Genomic DNA, 25,269 nt, shown 5'->3' with positions numbered 1-25,269 from the left:
ACTTCTCACCGTGGAGACCCCTGCTTCTACCGCTTTTTCTGTTTATTGTGCGGCCGCACACATATTTTGCTATTTGAAATCGAAGTCCGCGGGCTAGTGAGAGTCCCAAGCAAGGGGAAAGGGGAGGGCGCTTACATCGTTGCAGCCCTACCAACATACCCCTCTCTCTGGATCTTAACCACAGCCACTGGACACACTAACCGGAGTGAAAAATTATCCAATCAACCAGTACTGTGGGATCTGAGCAGGACTGTCTCTCCCCGAGCCGTATGAGCTGTGAGTAACTTTGGATACTTTGTATCCGTATATTTAATACAGTGCATGTATCTGCTTTCATCAGGTCTTTGCCACATTAGATGGCTTGCAGATCCTTCGTGTCACTTCAACTACTGTCTGTCCAAGGGAAGTTTTTTAATTGATTTTAAATGTCTTGTTGTGGATGTAGTGTTTTTGTCCATATTCGTTTCTTTATGATTAAATATTCATTTTTTTGACTAAATCACATGTTAAACCTGTTTATTGAACCAGCTCCGAGAAAGGGATTTCTTTAATTAGGGGAAAATTCGATTTTTGATAAGCATTTAAAATACTTATTTTTTTCTGCGCTTTTACCTCCATTTTTTTAAGTTGGTAACAGGGTCTCTTTAAGAGGCATGTACAAGCAATATGTACTCTGTTTTCCAGCCCAGCAGGCTCCACCTACAAATACAACATTACTTTTGGGTGGACTGGCCCTTTAATACTGAAACATGCAAAATTCAGTAGAAGTATTGGTATCAATTAAGGTTATACATTGTAATGAAATTATAGGCAAAAAACATATATGTAGCTAATCCCAAGGCTTGCAAAGGGCATAAGGGAACAGTGCACATGCATGCATGTGCAAATTACTTTGAAAAACATAATTAGAATGTTGTTGTGATATTTGGCTTCATTAGGTTTCCTGAGTTTCCAATGGTTACAATACATTTTAAAATAGTAACCGGCACACATTGTATGCAGCAGTGGTGTATTTTGGTTTAGGGCTGCCTTAGGCAAGATGACATTCTGGCACCACCCCACTAAATTTGCCCCACTCCTTCCTGTTTATGACTTTTGGCGTAACATGTAAGTCGCTGGATACAGCCCACATGCTGTATGCAGCTTTTGACATGTTCTGCTATTAGCATAGCAGGAAAGCTGGGGTCTCAGGTGGGCTGTGCAGGATTTCTGGTGGGCTCTGCGGTGTCTATGGTGGGCTCTGTGTGGTCTATGGTGGGCTCTGCAGAGCCCACCACAAATTCTGCAAAGCCCCTCTTAGACCCTGCAGTACAAGATATGTATATATATGTATAAAGTATTTTTTTTCTGTGCTTTTACCACCATTTTGTTTAAGTTGGTAACAGGGTCTTTTTAAGAGACCCTTCCATGAAAGTTCTTCCTTTAACATTGCTGGCATACATTTTGCAGACATGGTCCACTGTTGTCAGCACTATTAAGGCAATCCAGAGCAATGGATGTGCTCGATGTTCGAGTCAAGCTATTCGCCCACCGAGCTCCCCACAAGGCACTGCGCACCGCACAGTGCCTTGTGAGCCAGGGCAGGTGCAAGACTTTGCACTCTGTAAGAGCCATGATTGGGCAAATGATTGGGCAAAGTAATGACTTTGCCCAATCATGGCTCGCCTGTCAGATGCCGTAAAACTGTAAAAAGTTGGGCGGAGCTAGCTAGCTGTCACCGCTAGCCCCACCCAAGTGTTTATATTTTGCCGGCATCTGTCGGGAGTTCGTCGCAAGCAGACGGGTCGGCGGGCAGCGCTATTTAAACATTATTATTTATGTTTTATGGTTTTCTTTTTTATTTTGTCGAGACGACGTCGTCGTGGACAAGGCTGGACGTCGTGATTGACCCTGGATTACGTCGGTGGATCCATTTTTTGTCTTTTCTCAAATAAAGAACTTTTTAAAAACTTTTATTTAACCCTTTCGTGAATGGGTACGTCTTACTCATTCACAAGAGGGGGCCGCATCAGGGTGCCCCTTTATTAAAGGGATACTCTGATGTGAGCCCTGCCTGGAAAAGCACCCTCCCAGTGCCGATGCGCATATGGCCTGTTATGGGAGGGAAAGGGGGGGGGTGCTCGCTCAACCCCCCTCTCCTTTCCTGCCCTGTCAGGCTTGTGCTCAGTTCAAGGGTCTGGTTGGGAATTTTAGGGGGGACCCCACGTCGTTTTTTGGGATTGGAGTTCCTCCTTAAAATTCCTACCAGACCTAGAGGGTCTGGTATGACTTTTGGGGGAACTGCATGTTTTTTTTTTTAAATGCGTTCCCTCCTAACATTCCTACCAGACCTAAAGGGTCTGGTATTGTTTGGGAGGGGGAACCACACACTTTTCTTTTTTCTTTTTAAATGTAATTTTTGCTGCAGCAGGTTCTATACATTGTACAGATGCGCCACTTTACAAGCAGTTTAAGGGAACCCCCCATGCACAATTTTTCTAAGGAATTTTTCATTTTTATTGTTTTATTAAGTGATGTAAAATCACTGCTCCTTTAAAAACTATTTTTTTAAAAAGTGTTTTTTGCATTGATAGATGTCCCCCAGGGCAGTACCCGGACCCCCATACCCTTTTTATGGCCATTAACTTGCATATAAGTCTTCAAAATTGGGTCAATTGATTTTCAAAGTTCTAGCTCCATAGACTTGCATTGAGTTTGAGTTCAAACTGTTTCCATGTTCTAAAGTTCGAACTCGAAACGAACTCAGGTGTGTTCGGCCCATCACTAGCAATTAAGTGCTGGAGTGAATGCAAGGAAACAGGAAGTGGCTGTAAAAGACAAAAAAAAACCCCATGACAATTGTTTATAATACCCCAAACTAAATGTCCTTCAGTTAAGGTTCAGATCTAGCCTTAAATGCTTCAGCGGAGTTACCTTTTAAAGCTGATCCCCAGCCTGACCTTCAGCCTTGCACAGTTGTACGGGCTCCTGTCCTGTAGAGAAATTGCTTAGTCTGATTCCACTCACACTGTGATCTTCTCACAATGTACATTAGAAGCTGTAATAAGCCATATAGAGCCCGCCCCATTTCCACTGTAGAGGTTGTTCAGCATCATCTAGCCCTCTTCTCAGGTGTTGATGTCACTGGCACTGAACTAAGGTATGTAATGCATATAGACAGGTTTTACTTACAAATGTATTCACTTTAATTAGGTGGAAGAGGAAGAAGCAGGGAAGTCAAAATATAAGCAGATTAAACGGTTATTAAACCCTACGTTTTTTCTGCATATATCTACTGCTTGCAAGCAGTAGATATTTGCAAAAACTTTATAAAACAGATTTAAACTTAGCTGTGTCTTCGCGCCCGAAAATCTGAAAAATCTCAGGTGGCCGAAAAGGATCTTAGGGCGGGCGCATGCGCAGTTCAGATTTTCGGACGGGAGACGAAAAAAGGTAAGTCTATGGACGCGTGCACCCACACGCAGACAACGTGGGACAGGAAGTGCCAGCAATGACAGAGGAGTCAGCGCCGGATCGGAGACTCGCAGCAGCACTGGAGGGACAGATGAAAAGGACAGGCAAGAAGAAGATCGGATTAAGAGACATCATTTAAGGTAAGTCCTTACACTAAAATTGGGGGGAGGGAAAAAAATGTTTGCCTTTAATGTCACTTTAAACTTCAGCTTTAAGTGTAGAACCTTACAGGACGATGATATACATGCCATCTGATTTGAAAACTTTTACTGGAATGCCCCTCCCCCCTTTCCATGTGCTGTTGTAATTTTCTTTCTGCCGATTGATGTGAAAAACATAATGGCATCATATTGTAATAAGGATGGTAATTCCAATAAGACAACCCGTCTTAAAAGTAACAATGCGCTTCTTTATGCCAGGATCCATTCTATTTTGGATCTATATTGTGAAATTACAGATTTAATTTTCTTGCACAATGGCTGGTTGCGTTGTCCATGTTGAAATAATATCATCATTGGACAACATCCAAAATAAACAAGGTCCAGTTCAAGGTATTTATACAAGGCATGCAGCAATTGTATTTATATAAGAGGTGTCTGAAAAGAGTGTATTCAGCTGGTTATAATATACATTTTTATCTATCAGCATTGTAGGACCTGACTTTAATAAGCTGTCTTCAGATTTTCTCTCTTCCAGTCATAACGTTGCTGTGGCGCCTTCATGGAATTTAATGTAACACAGTGCAGGCAGTAATTTAGTTAATATGCACCTTCACTAAATGCGCAATTACTCAAAGTATTGTAATTACCGTATTGGATCGTCTCAGGATGACCTACCATGTCCGGACTCTCCCTCAAAACCTTTGCTGACTCGACTATTCTGAAGGGATGCAACAATACCAAGTATGAGTAGCGATACTTTTCCTCAAGTGCTCGCCGATATCAGTTACCGATACCTTTTTTTTTTGTGTGTCATGTGACAGTTTTTCTAAAACAATAAAGGCTAATGATTTTAGGACAGTGGTAGAGCGCCAGGGCACGGTCGCAGCTGCAACTTCTGTAACCCTGTTAGTTCTGCCACTGACTCCAAGCTGAAAAGGAACTACAAATCCCAGCAATACATTATACAGCAATGCAGAATATTACCACCAGCTATAGAGGACTACAAATCCCAGCAATACATTAAAAAAGCAATGCAGAATGGCAAGGTTTTAGAGGATTACAAATCCCAGCAGTACATTACACAGCAATGTAGAATAATACCATCAGCTATAGAGGACTACAAATCCCAGCAATACATTATACATCAATGCAGAATAGCATGAAGCTTCATACTCTGTGTTGCTCCGGAGTGGGGACCTGATGTCTCCAGGGTCTCAGGGGAACTGTGGAGGTCTCAGGAGGGCTGTAGAGGGGGTCTCAGGAGGGCTGTAGAGGGGTCTCAGGAGGGCTGTAGAGGGGTATCAGGAGGGCTGTAGAGGGGTATCAGGAGGGCTGTTGTGGGGTTTCAGAAGATTGTACAGGCTCTCAGGTGGGCTGTGTGGGCTCTCAGATGGACTATGTGGGCTCTCAGATGTTGGGCTGTGTGGGCTGCCAGGTGGTAGGTTCTGCGGGCTCTCAACAGGGCTGTGCAGGCTCTCAGGTGGGCTGTGTGGACTCTCAGATGGGCTATGTGGGCTCTCAGGTGGTGGGCTGTGCGGGCTGTCAGTTGGTGGGTTCTGCGGCTCTCAAGAGGTCTGTGCAGGCTCTCAGGAGGGCTGTGTTGGATCTCAGGTAGTGGACTGTTTGGGCCCTCAGGTGGGCTGTGCAGGCTCTCAGGTGGTGGGCTGTGCAGGCTCTCAGATGGTGGGCTAAATAGGCTCTCAGGAGGGCTGTGCGGGTTCTCGCCAGGGGTCCGGATCATCTTGTAGATGTGTAAAAGCCGTGTGGATTCACAGGAAGGAGAAGAAGATGTGCAGCCAGCACTGTAAATAATCACCTGGTTTACAGGAAGGCTGCTGAGGTCCCCAGCAAGCACCGGAGCTCAGACGGCTGCTTCTATTTTATCCATTATCGGCACTTAGTATCGGGGCATTTTTACGAGTACAAGTCCTCCTGAAAATGCCCAGTATCGGCACCGATACTAGTATCTGTGCATCCCTACTATTCTGTAGACACAGACAGCAATTTTTAAGTTTTTTGGATTGATCTTTTATCATGAAGTTTAATTACGTTGCTTAGTAAAACAAATCAGAAGGAACATTTACAGTGGTCCTTTAATTTACTCCCCGCGGCACCTCACAAAGTCCTATATTCTCCTGTCCATGCTCCTGACATGTCATACTGTGTGCCTTCTATTCTGTGAAAAGAATACAAGATGTTCAATGAAAGGAGGAGCTGGAATGTGAGTGATCCACATAGTCTTTACTGTATGTGAGCTGGGACTTTAAGGCTATTTTATGTGGCTGGGGATTCCTGTGGCAAGAACCTGCAGATTTTTGTGGCAGGAATCCCAGGTTTGTCCATATGCAGTTGATGTGCCTGTTTAACTTAATGGCATGATAAGCCTCAGTGCTTACTGTACTGTTGGGGCTGAATGAAAATAAGTTTTAACTAACAGAGTTTAGCTTTAAGTAATACTCTGCAACGAAAGTATATGTTGGCTCACTGGGTGCGTATTGCTTTCACAGTAAAATTGTCTCAATAGAAACAGAGAAGAGAAAACCCTCAATGAATTGTGTTCCTTATCTGCCTGGCTTTATTAGCATACATAGTGAAAAACAGTTATCTGTAAAGTGTTGCAGTCATCAGTTTTCACAAAATCTAAAGTCACTCCCTTTATTGTATCTGATGTGTGAAAGCCATTTGCAGACAGTCTGTTATCTAATCCAAGACACGCCACCACTGATTCCATATGCGTTAAGTGGATAGACCATTTTTGAAAATCATTTGGTTAGACGTATTTTCTTTTGAACTATATTGGAAGTGTATTTCATCACTAGCTATGCAAAAGTAGAGCTCCAGCTAAAAACCTTTTTTTTTTTTTCATTTCTAGCTATGGATATGGAGTGGGAAAGGGTAGAGCCTCTGTATTATTTTCTCTCTATACCCAAAACATTAAAAAAAAAAATCTGCTCTAAATTAATACAGGGAATGCTATAAGATTTTCCAGGTTATTGTTTTATAAGCCCAATCATGGCTCTCACTGTTCTTTGTGCCCTGATTGGGCAAAGTCTTGCACCTGACATGTGGTCAGGTGCAAGGCTTTAGCCAATCAGAGCTCACAAGGCACAGTGCCTTGTGCCGGGTGTGCGGCTGTCGAAAAGCCAGCCAAACACCCTGACAGTTCGTGTGTTCGCCAAACACACAAACTGCCGATGTTCGAGACGAACTCACGGTCGGCTCGAACATTGAGCCCAGCGCTATTTGAGGTCAGAATTGTTACAGAAGATACTGTGAACAGTGCATGGCATCTACAGATGGTGGCATCTACTGTTTGTGTGTGTAAAGGGCTAACCACAGAGTTAAGTTGGTGATGATCACTTTCAGCCTGCTGTTGCTTAGATTGTTGTCCCACATGCCGGAAAATCTTTGTGCAGAGTGAGAGTGTGATACTTCACATTCTGATGGCACGGGGAGGGGGTGAGTACAGCTGGCTCTGCCTCTAGACAGGCAGAGCCAGCTGTCACTCACGCAGCTGGGCGGATCTAGACATCGAGTTCGGGATCCACTCCGGCTGCGGCGTCTCAGTATACCGCGAGCTGTAGCTCACGGTATACTGAGCTTAGGGTAACGGTAGGACGCTAGTTTGTGTCCTCCCGTTACCCTAAGGAGAACTATGGGGAAAAACACTGACCCCATAGTTCTCCTTTAATCAAAATTTCAGCTATGCTTAGAAAGTTTGTACAGTCACTCCGGGGATGTTATTTACAATTTACTTTGTCTGATAACCTCTTTACTGCTCATTTGCTGCTAGTGTTGCTCCCATCACTTACACCTGTAGTACAAAATACCTGTACAAAATGACTTCTTTTACAGACTAACTTCCTCTATAGTAGGAACGGTGGCAGTTAGATTGAACTCTCAATTTGTTTTGTGCCAAAAGGGTTCTATGCATTTTGATAAATAACATCTTTCAAAAACATAATTATCATAGATTGTTAACTTGCCTAAGGTAAATACCTGGGCAGTTGTAAGGTATCACAGGTGAAAACTGCCAAAGGATCAGATGTATTCAAGATCACTGTAATTTATGTCTCTGCTGTATACAACTATTTTTTCACTTATAATCCTAGTCATTGCCCTTTCAAAGGAAATAGAAAAGTCAACAAGTGGTATTATACTCTATAATGCCATAGCTTACGAGAGCACCATGATCCCAAAGTACATGTACAAGAAGAAGATGGACGTTATTTATCCACGTAGCACTTCTGCATGTTTCATTTGTTTGCATGCCTTACCTGCATTATGTTATTCTCTTTCTTTCTTTTAGTGTATATCCAGTGAAGATATCTTTGCACATTATGGAAACAAAATCACAGATAAAAACTTTCAGGATGCCTGTCCTGCTCTTTTATACTTAGTCTTTTCTCACCCGTGTGGAGATGGAGAAATAACCGATCAAAGGCCTACTCCTGCCCAAGGTACAAACCACTTCTGATACTTCTTAAACATATCATACAATATACCTGACAATTGTTTATCTAGCATATGTCCAATGATCATAAACATTTTAAAATATCTAGGGAGGCTTTTTTTTTGGTATTTGTCCATTTAATATGTTAGTTTTTGCTAGATGCTAAACCACCTGTTTTTCCTTTCTTGGGGACTTTGTCGATTAGATCTCTGCATATGAGTTGCTGGGTCCGCACACCCGCTGTGGCCATTATGAGGGGTTTCCATTCTCACTTCTGTACTTTGTATAATGTATTTTATACTATATTATGGAAAATGCAACAGAAGTTGAAACACATAAATGTTGGAGGGACACCCTAAACCTACTAAAGGACAAGAAACAGGAATTATGGCAGGGAGATCTTACTGTAGTCACATATAGGGTCCATTTAGCCTATCAGACTACAACTATATCTAAAATATCACTTTTGGGTGAACGTTAATTTAAATAACAATATCAACCAATGTAAATAACCATATCAATGTAAATAAATGTTTTAAAAAACAAGATTCTCTTCATATTTTAATTATTTATTTACAAGAGGCAGCCATTGCACATATCAAATATTTAGACTGTGCATAACTAAGGGTACTGTTCCATAATGGCAAAGTGAAGGAAATTGTGCCAGTGTGAAAAACCTGAGGGCACTGTTGGCATCATGCAGTACCTGAAGGTACTGTACTGGTGTTGCCTGTAGGATCCCTACAGCTGATCTTTGCTTGAGGACTGACTTACTATGCCTTGTTCTGTGCTGTGTCTCCATGTAGATGTGGTTGTCTTGGAAGAGGTTAACAGCTTTGCTTCCTCATGTCAGACCCTACCCTTGATGACTGGTGATCTCATGAACATATGACTGGTTGGGGAAATGATCAATAGGCAGCCAAAGAATTGAAGGAGCCATAAGTCCACAGATAGCAGTGGCACAGGAAGGAGTAGACATTAGTCTGGGCTCGATGTTCGAGTGGAACAAGAGTTCCACTCGAACATCGGCAGTTCGTGTGTTTGGTGCACAGTTCGACCGCCGAGCTCCCCACAAGGCACGGCGCACCGCACAGTGTCTTGTGAAGCCCTGATTGGCTAAAGCTTTGCACCTGGCCACAGGTGCAAGACTTTGCCCAATCACAGCATTCTGCACTGAAGAGCCATGATTGGGCAAACACCTGTTAGGTGGTGTACAACTGTAAACAGTTGGGCGGAGCTAGTTAGCTGTCACCGCTAGCTCTGCCCAATTGTTTATATTTTGCCGGTATCTGTCAGAATGCCATTCTGCAGTGGGAGTTTGTCGCGAGCAGATGGGTCAGCGGGCGTTGGGTTTCCTTTTTTTTTATTATTTCGCTTTTTTATTTTGTTGAGTCATCGTCGTGGACAATGCTAGACGTCGTGATTGACCCTGGATTACGTCAGTGGATCCATTTTTTTTTTTTTTAAATAAAAGACTTATCAAAAACTTGTCTTTTGTTTTTTCAATTAAAGGATTTTCTCTAAAGTCTGGCGTCTTTTTTAAACTTTGAATTCAACCCTTAAGTGAATTGGTTAAATTCACTTAAGGCCTGAAGTATGCCCGAACCCCCACAACCAACACCCCAGAGCTTGTGGGGAAAAGGCCCTTGTCCCCATCGGCATGGGACAAGGTGCTTTTCCAGGGGTGACCCTCACCTGTACCTGTGCCTGTGCTCGGATCAAGGGTCTGGTTGGGAATATTAGGGGGCACCCCATGTCTTTTTTTCCCATTTTTGGGGGTGGGGTTCCTCCTTAGAATTCCTACCAAACCTTAGTGGCCGGTATGACTTTGAGGGGAAACCCCACACACTTTTTTTTTTAAGTTGTAACTTGGAGTCCCTCCCAAAATTTCTACCTTTACAGACTAAAGTGTCTGGTATGAATTTTGGGGGGAACCCCACACTTTCTTTTTTTAAATGGTGTCCCTCCTAACTTTCCTACCAGGCCTAAACAGTCTGGTAGTGTTTGGGAGGGGGAACCGCACACTTTTTTTCTTTATAAATATCATTTTTGCTGCACCAGGTTCTATACATCGTACAGATTTGCCACTTTACAGACAGGTAAAGGGGACGATATTTAAAGGAATTTACCATTTTGATTGTTTCACTTTAAGCAATGTTAAAATCACTGCTCCTTTAAAAACTGTATTTTTTAAAATTGTTTTTTTTAATTGATACATGTCCCCCAGGGGAGTACCTGGATCTCTATACCCTTTTTATGACCAATAACTTGCATATAAGCCTTCAAAAAGGGGACATTTGATTTTCTGAGTTCTGGTCCCATAGACTTTCATTGAGTTTGAAGTTCGAGTTCGAACTTTTTCCATGTTCTTTTTCCACGGCAGAACAATTAGTTGCATAGTACAAACATCACAATCTGGTTCAAACCCCCAAACATTCCTATACAATATGACATATTTACCCATTTTCTTAGTACTGATCGTAATAAAGGCAATATGTACATGCTACGGCCAGATCCTTTGGCAGCTTTGTGAATAGACCCCATAGTATAGAACTAGAATTAAAACTAGTTTTCTGGGAGAAAAAAAAAAACCTCTGCTCCACCTTCGAACCTATTATATATATTTTTTCTAAACTAAAAGCTCCATATACATACCTAAAACTCCAGTCCCATGACATGCCCAAAATTGGGCTTTATGCTAAATGCCAAGTGTTAATTGTTTTATGTATTTTTAGGCAATTCAGTAATTGTGGATTTATTTTAAATGATAGGTTTTGGAAAGGAGGAAATGTTAAAGGATAAATGCACTTTAAGATAAAGTGAACTTATCATTGTGGTCCCTTTAAGCTGGCCTAACTGATTCTACTCTCCCCCTGCGCAGATGAATGCTTTTAAAGTGCCAATGGACATTGTCTCTGTTGTTTGTTTACATCCCATGGCGAAAGTCTCCCTTTCCTGGCTGCATCTGAAATTCCCATTGAATGTCAGGAAGAACGGTTAGGTCAGGTTAAAGGGGGCAAAATATAAAAAGTTGGGGCAAAAATATAAAACTTTGTTTTAAAGTACACTTATACTTTAAGATTAAGGCAATATTTTGAGGTTTAGTTAAGTTTTAAGGGTTCGAGTAAGGGGAGGGTTAAGTGCTTTAGTGTTAGGGACACTTTTCAGCTTAGTGAAAGGTAGAACTTTCATTTGTATTCAACACTAAAATCTTAGTGCAAAAAAAAAATGGTGGTGCTGAAATCTGACATGTTACTTAAGTGCAGGTGAGACCATAATGTGTATATGTGCAAGAGATCACATACACACCTACAATTGCTTCACATGTGTTAGCTAAAGGACAGTCACATCTATAAAGGCAATTTTTTGAAACCATGGCTTTTGGAGGTTTATAGCTGTACTTTACACTGCTAGATTCCAGGTATGAATAATCTTACTGCACATGTACAAGTTTTAAATGTGTTAAACTGAACATAAAAAACTGTTCCTTCATAACATGACGCTTTCACCTTTACAGGGCAATATGTTCTAGAAACTTGGTAACTATCATATAAAATGGTCTTGTAAATTGTTACTGCTAAGACAGCAGATTTTTTATTTACTCCACAGATACTAAAAATGGCTAGGGTAAAACCGAACTATTGTCCTAAGGATCACACTGCTGTTGAAAGAAGTATGTAAGAAAGTAGTTATAGAAATATATAAACTATCAGTGCAGTATACAGCAGTATAAAATGATGAATTAATGATCGCTTCCTATGAAATATCTTTTAAAAGGTGAATGCTAATTAAAAGTTTTTTTGACCTTGTTGCCATTATGTCATGTTAAATGATAAATACTTGTATTCCAAGATATATTTTGGATGTTTTTCAATGTGTCAAAGGTCTTTGAAATACAGTGTGTGCTAGCAGGTGCAGTATCTGCAGCTGCCAAAACTAGACCCCTTGAGTACACTATGGCTATTGCTATTCCTTTTTTTTTTAACCCCTTTGTGATGGGAGACGTACAGTGTACGTCCTGTCACTTTGTGCCTATATGACTGGCCACGTACACTGTACGTGACGAGTTATATCAGGCTTTGTAATAATGCCGGTATTTGCTGATTCTCAGCATTTAACAGTCATTCATTAATGTCTCAGTATTGAGGCATTAATTAATGAAATAATTAAGCTTTTTGTAAAAGCTTCTTCCTTTCATTAATGAAAGAATGAAGCCGTTACATGCAAATAGAGGACCGCAATTTGCGATCCCGTATTTGACAGCTCAAAATAGCAGAGAGGCAGCAGTGACTCACCTCACCTCTCTGCTATTTGTTTTGACAGCTCGAGAGCCCGATGTTTGGATACATTTCACCAAAGAGATACAATGTATATCTTTTGAGTGAAATGTATCAGTTCTGATCGTCTAGGCAGATCAAAGAGCTTTTAGTGAGATCTGAATCTGACTAAAGTCAGGATCAGTCTCTAAGGTTATTATTAGCTGTTCCTAAGTTTGGATCAGCCTAATAGCCAAAAATAAAATAAAAAAGTTAATTTATCAAGCTGTCATAGTGATTGCTTGATATAAACTGACAAGAAAAAAAAAAATTTTTTTATTTTATTTTTATTTTTTTTACAAAGTGTAAAAAAATTAAAATAAAGTGTAAAACAAAATTAGGAAAATATAAATTATATATAAATATATTTTTTATACTATAATTAATATAAAAAAATTCTAAAAAAAATAATAATAATCAAAACTTGTGAAGAAAGTGTTTTCTTCTAGTTTTTTTCCTCATTTTTTTTTAATTTTATTCAAACTAAGTGACGGGCTAGGTACACATATGTGATATAATTATATAGCCCTATCTGTCCTCTAAAAAACTATATATAATATGTGTGGGTACATTTAGTAAGAAAGTATATTACTGCTGTGGAAGAATCACACAGCAAAAATGTAAAAAATGTGTCAGTCATTTATGAACAGAACCTGAAAACTAGCTCAGTCATGAAGGGGTTAATGAAGCTTTCATTCCTAGAACTGGCCGTATCAGCATTTCAGAAGTGTTCAATCTACAGAAGACTCTTTTTGTGGAGTCACGGTGACTTATTTTCACTTAACATGACACGCTTTTAATAGCTGTTGTCCAGGCTACATAAGCTACTTTTTTGATGTATTGTGTTACTAGTCCAGTATTTGGCATCAATGTGAATTGCTTCCATTTACAGTAGCCTCTGTGTAAGTATCTTCAGTTACAGTGGCATTCCAAGGCAGTTGTAAATTAAAACCACTGTCAGTACAGTATTTTACCTTGGCGTATAAAAATATGTAATGTTATGTTAATGTTCGTTGTTTATCCATATGCAATGTGAATCTGTAAAGTAACTCGAAAGAATATACTGTACAACAAATGTGTATTGTGTATGATGAAAATCACTATAGATAGTCTCAATGCATCAATGCTCATACATTTTTTTGCAGGGCAATGATTGTGATGTAATAAAGGTTATAGTACCCCTGTTAAGTGGGCAGTGCATTGCTCAGTAGACAGGTCCTATTCTAATATCCAAATACTGTCTATACATTTGATAACACTCAAGTTAGAGGTTCAAAGCATTTAGATGAGATTTAGGAGGATTAATGTACTGGGTGGTGATATTATTATTATTATTATTATGACAGGGAAGTTATTGTGATGTAACAAGATAATGGTATTCTTGTTAGGTAGGCGGTGCATTGGTCAGTGGACTATATCCTAATATCGAAATAATGTCTAAACATTTGGATAACAGTTAGGAGGATTAATGTACTGGGTACTTAAAGTATAATGTACTTTATGATGATGGATTTATTATTATTATTACAGGGTAATGATTGTGATGTAAAAGGGTCATAGTACCCTTGTTAGGTAGGCATTCACCTTTTTTCCTTCTTTAATTTTGGTAAACCAAGGCAACAAGATATGAGCTATATATGTAGCATGAAGGACAGTACAACTTTATGTAGTCTCGTATAATTACTTTTTTTTACTGCTTTAACAGAAATATTAATAACTTGGTAATGAATCATTCAAAGATGTTAAATAACTGACTTTTTTTTTTTAGTTTGGGGATACGGTTTTCTGACTGTAACAATTATTAATCTGACGGCATTGGTGGGATTATTTATAACCCCTCTTGTAAAGAAGCCTTACTTTCCAAAGGTATTGACTTACTTTGTTGGACTGGCCATTGGAACTTTGTTTTCAAATGCAATATTTCAACTGATCCCAGAAGTAAGTGGTCCTAAAAAGTAAAAGTAATAAAGCAAATATAAACACATGTATATGTTTAAACAGAAAGGTGTTTATGTAGGTGGACTACATGTTTTACAGTAGGGATGTTGAGATACCAGTTCAGATACCAGTGCCGATACTTGGAATTTTTACGAAAACTTCCAGGGTGGCAGAGGTTGCAGCTGGGGCATAGCTCTGGCACTCCACCACTGTCCTGTATTGTTTTAGAAAAACTGTCACATGACAATAAACAAAAATGTATCATTACTTGTACCTGTAAATACTTGGACAAGTATCAGTACTTGTACTGGAAAAAATGGTATCGGTGCATCCCTAAAATATATATGTGAAAAAAATAAATATAGATTAACACAGGGATGCACAAATCCCAGGAGCTCCGTATGATCCTTAAAAATAACATTCAGGACTAAGTAATACAGAGATCAGGAACAAACAAGAGTGCAGAGGTCAGAAATAAATCAGCAAACTTCAGCTGTCATCCCTCCCAGGTATGATCTCCGCTGCTAGTAGTGCGGGACCTTGGTCACACACGCTGCTGATTCATGCTGTTCCTGCCCCTCTTGTTAGCTTTATTGATGATAGCTGCTCAAATCTGGAGAAGGGGAACTATTGGCTGAAAGCAGAGTGGCATCCTGTGGTGTCCTGGACTGTACAGTTTACCTGTTTACCTTGGTGCGTCGGTGAGCGGTGCTGTAGAATACACTTAATGCAGGGAGCTCGGGTGGAGGGGGCTGTGTAGGCAGCCCCTGCTGGGCCCCCTTGTTGTCCTGATGGGACATGGGCTCAGTACATGAGGGCTGGCTGTACCCCCTATCGATGGCCCTGACACCAGCACCCCGTGGTTGCCCCTGTCTGCTTGACATCTTGTGTTCAGCTTTCAGCTGCTCTGAAACCCAGACACAGCACATACAGGACTCAAAGCCTGGACTGTCTGGGTGAATCCTGGAAAGGTGGCAACCCTACCCCTGCCTCTGGTAATCATGCTTGTAACTGTCAGTCTTGCAATGCTTCATGGGACTGGTAGTTCCACAACAGCTGGCGGGGCTGTCATTTTATCTGGGGTTGCAAAGGCACAAAGTGGATTTAAATAGTTTTTGGCCTATTAGGATTATATTTAAATAAATTTTTTTTCAGCTAGTTCAGCTATAAAATACACAAAGCACATTGTGACATTACCATACTTGGAATGGAATGCTATGGAATACTGAAGTATTCCATAGCATTCAAAATGAGCATTTAAAAATTATCTTAGTTTTATCTGATGGTTTTAAAATGATAAGGGCTAATATGGCCTGTTGCTATAAGTTACATTACTTTGTATAAGATCATTGCAATGCCTTTATCAATAGTGTCAAGATAACAAGACAGTCATTGTTGTAGTCTGAAAAGTGCTACAATACAGTAGAATCTCAAGTGTACAATTGTGTATGTTGTTGCAGGCATTTGGATTTGACCCCAAAATTGATAATTACATTTCAAAAGCAGTGGCTATTTTTGGAGGATTCTACATTCTACTGTTTGTTGAGAGGATACTGAAATTGTCTCTGAACATCTATGGTGAAGTAAGAACACTACTATACCATTGCTTGTAGGCCTAATACATGAAATTGTCAAAAGAAACAACTTGCTACCTCTTCTCTAATAGGGACACCCCTAACTAATCTATCCAATGTTTTTATCACAGGGAGTTCATACCCACTTAGAAATTGACAAGCCGCCGCAGGAAATACATAAAGAGCGCGCAAAATGCAAAACTGTCAATGGAGCCACCATGTTTGCAAATTCAAATACAACAGAATTGAATGGTGCAATCAACATTGATCAAGTCAGTGTGGTGTCAAAGGTAAAACAAATCAGATTTTTAGTATTAAACTATAAAAGCAAAGAATAATGCAATTTACATTAAAGTCAAGCACACAAAGGCAACACTTTTTAGGAATGGTATGGATACACCGTATATCTCCTCGAGCCTAATTCTCTTACCTCTTCACTAGGTGTATGTAATTGTTCCAGCATTCACAGACTTGCAGCTCATCACTCTAAACTGAACATGCCATAAAAAGACTTTCAAAGGCAGAGAGAGCACCGGCACCATAAGTCTTAATAGACAGGTTTATTGTCCAATAAATAAAATGTACTCGCAAACACAAAGGTTAGAAAGCGTGTATCCCATGGATTAGTAAATTTAGATTGCTGCTCGTCTTGTAGCCTACATTAAACTTGTCTATGAAGGCCAGATTCACATCTGGGCGATCTGAGACTGCACGGCAATCGTGCACGAAACTACGCGGTCATGGAATCGCACACCACCACCTATCGCGCTGGTGGTGCCATTATTTTCTAATGGCACCCCAGTTTGGCCCAGACAGAGCGCGCGGTTTCCCGCCACAATAGCGCCTGTGCAATTGTGCACGATCGTGGTTTAAAAAACGTGCGGTGAGTGTCGCCAAAAAAAGTACATGTTCCTTTTTTCAGCGATTGCCACGCAGATGTAACACCATCAAATCAATGGGGCTGCGCGGCAACCGCTGTGTGCACCCGCACACGATTGCACGGTCCCGGGACGGCCGAAGTCTGCACGAGCCCTGAGACTTTATCAAGCCAATGTGTTCTCTTGCTTTTTTCAGTATGATTTACATCCATAAAAAGTTGCATTCATCCACAAGTAAATGTTGACATACTGTATATCTCACATATTGTTAGGATGAGGCTCTATGGAATGAAAAAATAGGGACAGATGTTTCTGATCTCTGCTAAGTGTCTTCCCTAACCGTTGAATCTGACAGGCATGCCTGCAATGTTAAAAGTAAAGTTCACTTTTTTGGAAAAAAATTATAAATGAACACTTCTTCATAAAAGAAAACATGTGCATTGATTATCTTTGTGCATTGGAGTAAGTAAAGCATTGCAACTGTGATTAGTGGATCGTGGGTGCAATGCTCTGGCTCCCTCCCATCCCCATCCGTACCAAAGTACGGACAATCAGTAACATTGACGAGAGGAATGAATGTACAAGTGTGGTGATGTCACCGCGCTTGTATTCCATTGAGTACCACAAATCCCTCTGCCACAGTGGATGATGGGATTTGTGGTTTCTCCATTCACAGATCCTGTCAAAGGTGACAGTTGTTTCTGACCTCTGCTAAGTGCCCCCCCCCCCCTCCCCAACCATAGGATCTGACAGGCATGCCTGGAATGTTCAATTATTCATCAAAAGATTAGCATAGTAACTTACTAGTTTTTCCATATTTCTCATATCATCTTTCACAAACAGATTTGTAATAGCTTCCTGTAGTGATGTTCTGTACATTGGGGAATCTGAAATATGGGAGCTGTCATTAGTTATTCCTTTCCTAAAGGCTAAGTTCACCTTTTGCATACATTTGCATTAATGTGACAACACAGAGAATGGACCCCAGTCGGTTTAAAATAACTGATAAGATTTTAAAAAAAATAATCATTACCGGAAGTGATATGCCTGTAGGCCATTTTGGTAGCCTTGAAGCCTGTCTCAAATACTCCTATATTTCTTTACATTATCATCCTGGCTAGTTTCTGGGACTCTTGAACTGTTGATGGTCGCCCCCAGCTTCATAGGAAGGAATGTTTCCTTGTTTTCAAAGCCACACTGGGCTCTCTCTTCCCTATTCATAGCAGTGGCTGAGCACAGCTCTTAACAGTTATTTTTAACCTACTGGGGCCCTTTGTCTGCATGGTCACTTTTTGAAAAAATCTGCGAAATGTGAACTTAGCCTTTAAGCACTTAAAATATATAGAAGAAAATAACTAAGAATCTCTCTGTGTATATATCCCCACTCGGCACAAATTACGTGGAATCCTTATGTGTGTATACATAACAATATTTGATGGCGGGAATGAGGGCAGTATATGAGTTTGGTTAGCAAAGTGCATATAAGATTTAAAAACATACCACTCGAATAGCAGCGTTAACTAATTAGCACACATAATTTGGTAACAAGCAATAAGACAACTTCCAGTGGTAACATTATAAATTATACAATATAAAGAGAGTGCCAAGGTTGACTACCCCTGTAGTAGAAAGTAATTGCTCTATAACGTTTCAACTGCAACAATAGCAATTTTCATCCATGCAGCCAGTTTATTATGACCACCTGATGTTTGTAGGCAAATTAGCTATAATTTCACGCTGAAGTTGCTACAGGGCCAGACCATTATAAATAGGGAAGCAGGTTGTTTACCACGACAGTAGAAGTGATTTTTTTCTGAAGATATGGGTAAACAACGCAATTTAACAGCCTTTGAACGTGGGATGATTGTTGGCGCGAGCCATGGAGCGAGTATCAGCAAAACAGCAGAATTCGTTAAATGTTCAAGAGGGGCTCATTGTTAAAGTGTTTAAGGACCGGACTGTCAGCCAAAAATCTGGGTCTGAACGTGCGAATTGTGGCAGTCAGCGACTAGTCAATGTTAGCGCAGAACGGAGAGTGGCAAGACTGGTACAAGACTACAGAAGGGCAACAGTGCAGTGTCAGATTCCTTGCATCACCTTTCAACATCTCGGGGAGTCACGAGGCGGCCCAACAAAGTCATCTTGTGGAGTCATCTCGTGGCCCAATGAAGTACTGATGGGGTGGTCATAATAATCTGGCCACTCAGTGTACAGTATACTATAAGAAACCCTTCCTCTCTCCTATGCCCCATTTTCTTAGGTAAAAGCAGACCATTGCCTGGAGAAGTCAGTAGCAGTTTATCAGAAGTTGGGCCGCACATGCAGGTTCATAGTTGGCTAATGCCTCTGTTGTATCTAATTTGTAGGCTGCTGTGAGGCCCTGTAAGCTGATCGGAGTCGGTCTTAATAAGCCCTGGTAAAATAAGACATACAAACTAACAAGAAAAGGACTTACAACATTGCAGTCCACAACTGCTATGGTAAAGTCACTGTACCACCAGCTAAAGGCCTCCTGTAGACCCATCACCTCTATTTATGACATTCCCTAAGGCCGGCTCTGCAGTCACTCTTTATGTATTCTGGCAGCAGCGGGCATCGGCTGTCAGAATACAATTGTTGCAGCAGGAGGATTGTCCATCCACACTATTTAGCATGGATGGAGGTATGTGATACATTACAATCTATTAGTATATGGCAAGCTTAACACAAATTCTCTCTAATTAAATCAATAACCATTCCCACTTAATTTTGCTACTTCACATTTTAGTCTACTGGTATTCTCAGGATTTCTATTTTTTTGTATTCCACAAAGTATAATCCTTTTATCAGCATTTTTTTTTAACATTTGACAGTAAATGTATTTTGTTTTATTCCACAAAGTATAATCCTTTTATCAGAAACTTTTTTTAAATTTGACAGTAAAAAAGATAAGATCTTGAGTCATTAAAAAATAAAGTTTTACAGTAGATTAAGGTAATGCTGACAAAATGCTGTCTGCAATAAACCACTGAAATACTTGTAGGTGTAAAGATGCTTTTTATAGCTTACATCATTTTGCCAGCAATGTTCATGTGTTGCTAAATGTGCAGGTTTAATTACACTATTGGAAACTGCAGCAGCAGCAAAAATGTTGTACAGCACATAGAAAAAAATATGTGTCCTGAAGCACATACAAACCTTTGGTCATACTGTGTGAAAGGTCTTACCTTGTATGCAGGTACTTCTTGTATTTCTATAAATCTTTTTTTTCCTGAGACCATTTACAAGGCCCATTACCTTTGGTTAACATTTCCTTTACTGCGTATTTTAAGCCAATTGCTGGCACCAGGGCCAGACTGGGCCAAAAAAGAAGCCTGGGCATTTTAGACTAAGCAGCCTAATCACATGAACCCCATTAGGCCTCGCCCTATCACAATCTAATGGCGGAGCCAAACATAGAAGCGCAATCAAGGGGCGGGGCCAGTCGCCTCATTATAGGGGACAATATATATATCAGCCGTACAGGGAGCAGTATACCGGTCTCCTAGCACCCTCGGACGTGCCCCGTACCAGCCCTTGGGGGCATGTACCTCCCGCAGAGCCTGCAGCCCAAGCTGGAGCAGCAACTCGAGCACCACCAACACTTTCTCCTCACACCCCGCACACTGCGATCTCATAGTCTGGCCCCTGTGTCCTCTCAGTTTGGCTCCTGTTTTCCCCCTGTGTTTCTCCTTAGCCTGGCCAATGTGTTCCCTCAGTCGGGCCCCTGTTTCTCACCTGTGTGCCTCCTCAGTCTGGCCCCTGCTTCTCCCCTGTATGTCTCCTAAGTCTGGCCCCTGCTTCTCCCCTGTGTGTCTCCTCAGTCTGCCCCCTGCGTCTCCCCTGTGTGTCCCCTCAGTCTGGCCCCTGTGTCTCCCCTCAGTTTTGTCCATGTCCCCCTTAGTCTGGCCCCTGTGTCTTCCCTCAGTCTGGTTCATGTCTCTCCTCAGTCTGGCCCCTGTGTCCTCTCAGTCGAGTCTATGTGTCCTATGAGTCTGGCCCCTGTGTCCTCTTAGTCTGGCCCCTGTGTCTCCCCTCAGTTTGGCCCTTGTGTCCTCTCAGTCTGGCCCCTGTGTCTCCCCTCAGTCTGGCCCCTGTGTCTCCCCTCAGTCTGACCCTGTGTCTCCCCTCAGTCTGGCCCCTGTGTCTCCCCTCATACTGGCCCCTGTGTCCTCTCAGTCTGGTCTATGTGTCCTCTCAGTCTGGCCCCTGCGTCTCCCTCAGTTTGGCCTCTGTGTCCTCTCATTCTGGCCCCTGTGTCTACCCTCAGTCTGGCCCCTGTGTCCTCTCAGTCTGGCCCCTGTGTCCTCTCAGTCTGGCCCCTGTGTCCTCTCAGTCTGGCCCCTGTGTCCTCTCAGTCTGACCCCTGTGTCCTCTCAGTCTGGCCCCTGGCCCCCCCCTTTTTGTGACCCCCTGTGTGTCCAGCACAGGGCGGTGGTGCTCCGTTCCCTCTTCAGTGTCTGGTAGTGATTCCTCACCCCCTCCTCTCTCTCAGCTCATTTTCTCCGGGACTCTGGTGCAGTGGCAAAGGTAGACATTGCGTCACGAGGGGCAAAGACTCGGAGCTGCCCGCCCCGGGAGAATTTCTCTATCCAAACACCGCCCCCCTCCCCGCCACCCCACACTTCTTGGCTCTCTCTTCTTTTCTCACAGAGGTGCCCCTCCTGATCTAGAGGCGAGGCTTCATACCGCCTCGTTCTCCAATGCTGCTTTCTGGGCTCACTTCTATTTCCCCGTTGGTTCTCCTTCTAATCTGTCATGGAGGAGAGATTTGAATGAGGTGATTTTAAGCCTCCATTATTGGATCTGAAGGGGAGCCGCCGCACCAAAAGAAAAGAGCACAGAAGTGGGTCTAAAGACACTGATCCGCCATAGAGGCCTGCCACGCAACAATACATTATACCAGCAATTAAATATTCAGCAATGCAGAATACTACAAGCTAAATAGTACTATAAATCCCACCAATACATTATACAGCAATGCAGAATAAAATTAAGCTACATACATCTGTGTTTCTCCGGGGTAGCGGCCTGATGTCTCCAGGGTCTCAGAAGGGCTGTGCAGAGTCTCAGGTGAGCTGTGTGGGGTCTCAGGTGAGATGTGCGGGGTCTTACCAGGGCTTTGCAGGGTCTCACCAAGGCTGTGCAGGGCCTCACCAGGGCTGCATGTGGTCTCACCAGGGCTGCATGCGGTCTCACCAGGGCTGTGCGGGGTCTCATGAGGATGTGCAGGTTCTTACCATGGCTGTGTGTAGTCTCCCCGGGGCTATGTTCAGTCTCAGGAGGATGTGCAGGGTCTTATCAGGGCTGTGCAGGGTCTCACCATGGCTGCGTCAGGTCTCACCAGGGCTGTGTGGGGTCTCAGGAGGATGTGCAGGGTCTTACCATGGCCTCTCTGACTGACACCGCTCCTAGGCCCCCCTTTTAGGGCACATGTTCCCTTTGCCCCCAGAGTTTTGGCACTGCTCCGGTGTTTTGTGATTCTGGTGGCGGGGCGGGGTGACGGCTCCACTCTGTGTCTGTTCTGTGCTCTCTAATCAATGTAGCTCTCAGGAGCAAGCCATCAGGCATAGTGGGCCGGGCCGAGCCTAGCCAAAAACAATCAGGCTGATTGTATTCGACCCAGCCCGTCTCCCCGGGCAAGTGCCCGGTATGCCTGATGGCCAGTCCTGCCCTGACCACCATCAATAACCACCAGCAAGTGTCAGGGCCTGCAATGACATCCTCGATAACTAACCTCCAGCAAGTGTCATGGCCTCCAATGCCCTAATAATAGTATTATTCTGCAATATTGTATAATGTATTGCTGGGATTTGTAGACCTGTATTACTGATGGTGTTATTAATTCCGTCAGCTATAGAGGACTACAAATCCCAGCAATACATACAGCAATGCAGAATACCATCAGCTTAGCTATACAAGACTACAAATCCCAGCCAGCAATACATTAAACAACAGCAATTTAAATGAGATTATTTTAATATAAAATAAAAAATAAAACTGCAACACGGGGTGCTTTTATCTGCACACTGCAGCTTCTCTTCACCTGTTGCACTGATGAAGGGATATCTATCTGCACAGACACAGCCCTGTGAAGGCTGGAACAAAAAGTTAATGATCGGCGTTCACAGTTCCGGGTATTCCTTGATGTCAGTTCAGCAGGGAGGGCCTGGGGACAGAGGGGACTTTATCATAAATGGATGCTGGAGTGGGCACCCGCGACTGGCACTTGCTCTTTTATTATAAAATGGCCCTCTCTGTCCCGGGGGCCACCTGCTGCCTAGCTCTATCGCCCTAGAGGCTGCAAGGCTTCATTACTGCGAGGCCTTGAGTGACTGCCTAAAATGGCCTAATAGACGAGCCGCCTCTCCTGTCAGATAACACAGCCAAGCCTCAGAACCTCTCAGTTTTAGAAGGTGTGCAGTTCATCACAACCCGATTTGCTCACAGTATTGGTCTTCCCTATCCCAGCATGAGTGCTGCTGTGCAAGGGGTTTCAATAGTACTCATTCCATATATGTAAAAATAAATGTAACAAGAAAACCAAACCAAGAAAACCAAACCTGGTAGATGGTGAATGGAGGCTTTTTATACCTGCGTTGATGTAAGTTTTTATTTCCACTTTGCGTCTTTATTAAAGAGCCATTAAAGTAAAGGAATGGTAAGGCACAGAAATCCAAAGAGTCCTCCAGTCCTCCAAAAAAAACAACAGGGGTTAGTTACTAATACAGTTGTTTATGGCCAAGGACCAAATATTGTATCTGTCTTGGGAGATTTAGTTATAAGAAAATAAAAATGTTCCCAGAGGCTCCCTGGGTTTTAAAGTGTGCACATGCTATGTTGAAAATAACCCTTTTAGAAAATCTGTCTCAGAATGGGAACTACAACATTACCTCCTATAAATAAAACATATTCACAAATCTAAAATAGGGGTTGTACTCCTTGTTTACTGATTTATGAGGGGAGAATCATCATTGCACCTGCCAATCAAAGCATCATATTGGATCTAGGCTGAAGTAGAGAAAGCACTTTCATATGTATTTTAAAAAAATGTGTCCTCACTGATGTGTTCTGTTGTTTCCAGGAATCAGATGAAGAAACAAATTGTTGCAGATTCAGAAAATGGACTCCAATGAAGGAGATTGGAACATTAGCTTGGATGATTACATTAAGTGATGCCCTGCATAACTTTATTGATGGGCTTGCCATTGGGGCTTCATTTACGTTATCTCCTTTGCAAGGCCTGAGCACATCTATTGCCATTCTATGTGAAGAGTTTCCCCATGAGTTTGGTAAGTGATGTATTCTAAGTTGGTAAAGTTATGCACAAGTATATAAAGCTTATAGATTGACTTGTTACTTCAATTTCACCAATTATCACTGCTGCAAGGAGCTACTTGGCTACCATGTTTAGCTATTACTAATGTTGTTCTTATATACCTCTTATATACCCCCCTCTCTACTGACTTCTGGCTCTCTATACATTTTATTCCCACTTTCAGTAGTACCACTAAGAGCTTCTTGGTTTTCCTATATTATGATACAGCCCACAGTTTTTCCAAATTAAAGAGGAACTTTACCCATATCTACAAAATAACAATGAAGGCACCTTATAAATGCCAATCTACAAACACATACTACTTTCATTGCAGGCTTTGTATTTTTTGCAAACCTTATTTTTCTTTTCCTCCCCATTCTTCTGACAGTGGCCATTTTAAGGAAGGGCAGGTTACTAGATCTCCCTTTACTTCCTGGAACTCTGTCACATGTGACTAGGACATGTGACAATGCACATCATCTCAGGGGAAGAAAATGCTTTTCCCTGAGATCTCATGACATTACAGATGAGATTTCTAGCAATGCTCTGCTGATGTAACCTTTCCAGGCAATGCTTGGGTACAATTACATCATTTGTGCCAAAGTGGACCAGGAAGTAAAAAAAAAAGAAATTGTAAGTAAAATAAAAATATGTTTATTTAGCTAATGAATGTAAGATGATTTCATATCACCATGTAGAGCTGTATGCTGATGTGATTTTTAGTCAAAGGGGTAAAGGTCCACTTTAACTGCTTAGTACAGGTGCAAACTGGCCTTGATAGCCCCTTGAGGATGGACACTGATGTGGCAACAAATGTCAGTGCAACTGGCAGTAGAATTCAAACAGATGAATGGTGGGAGTTCTGAGGAGCGAGACATATTCCTGTCATCAAAGGCGGAGGAGATGTGGACAAGTTTCCCCCTTTCTCTCTGAAAGTGTCAAACTTACTACTTCACCATCACTTTTCATCCGCATTCATGGCTTATCTCCTACTGGGAGAATAAAGTGTTCTGGGAATGTGACAAGTCCAGAGGGTCCCACAGTAGTTTAGTTTCCATAAATTTGTACTTACTCAACTCACGGTAAAACATGTCTTTCTGTGTTACCGCAAGGCATTGGTAACCTGTGCTTTCATTTTGAATGACACCACAACTCACAGT

At 41.9% G+C, this 25,269-nt stretch overlaps 1 protein-coding gene across 1 annotated transcript in view; it reads left to right on the top strand.

The window, feature by feature from the left end:
- SLC39A8 (solute carrier family 39 member 8) overlaps nt 1–25,269 on the top strand; it is a 39,109-nt gene that overhangs the window by 8,976 nt on the left and 4,864 nt on the right. The window contains exons 3-7 of the mRNA XM_018558981.1: nt 7,924–8,074; nt 14,152–14,321; nt 15,782–15,904; nt 16,027–16,185; nt 23,876–24,083. Of these exons, the coding sequence (XP_018414483.1) occupies nt 7,924–8,074; nt 14,152–14,321; nt 15,782–15,904; nt 16,027–16,185; nt 23,876–24,083 (811 nt within the window). The remainder of the gene's footprint in view (nt 1–7,923; nt 8,075–14,151; nt 14,322–15,781; nt 15,905–16,026; nt 16,186–23,875; nt 24,084–25,269) is intronic.

This window comes from Nanorana parkeri, unplaced genomic scaffold (assembly GCF_000935625.1).
Source record: "Nanorana parkeri isolate BGI_ZX_2015 unplaced genomic scaffold, ASM93562v1 scaffold372, whole genome shotgun sequence".
NCBI lineage: Eukaryota > Metazoa > Chordata > Amphibia > Anura > Dicroglossidae > Nanorana > Nanorana parkeri.
The sequence above is the reverse complement of the archived record's forward strand: the minus strand, read 5'-3'. Positions and strand labels throughout refer to the sequence as shown.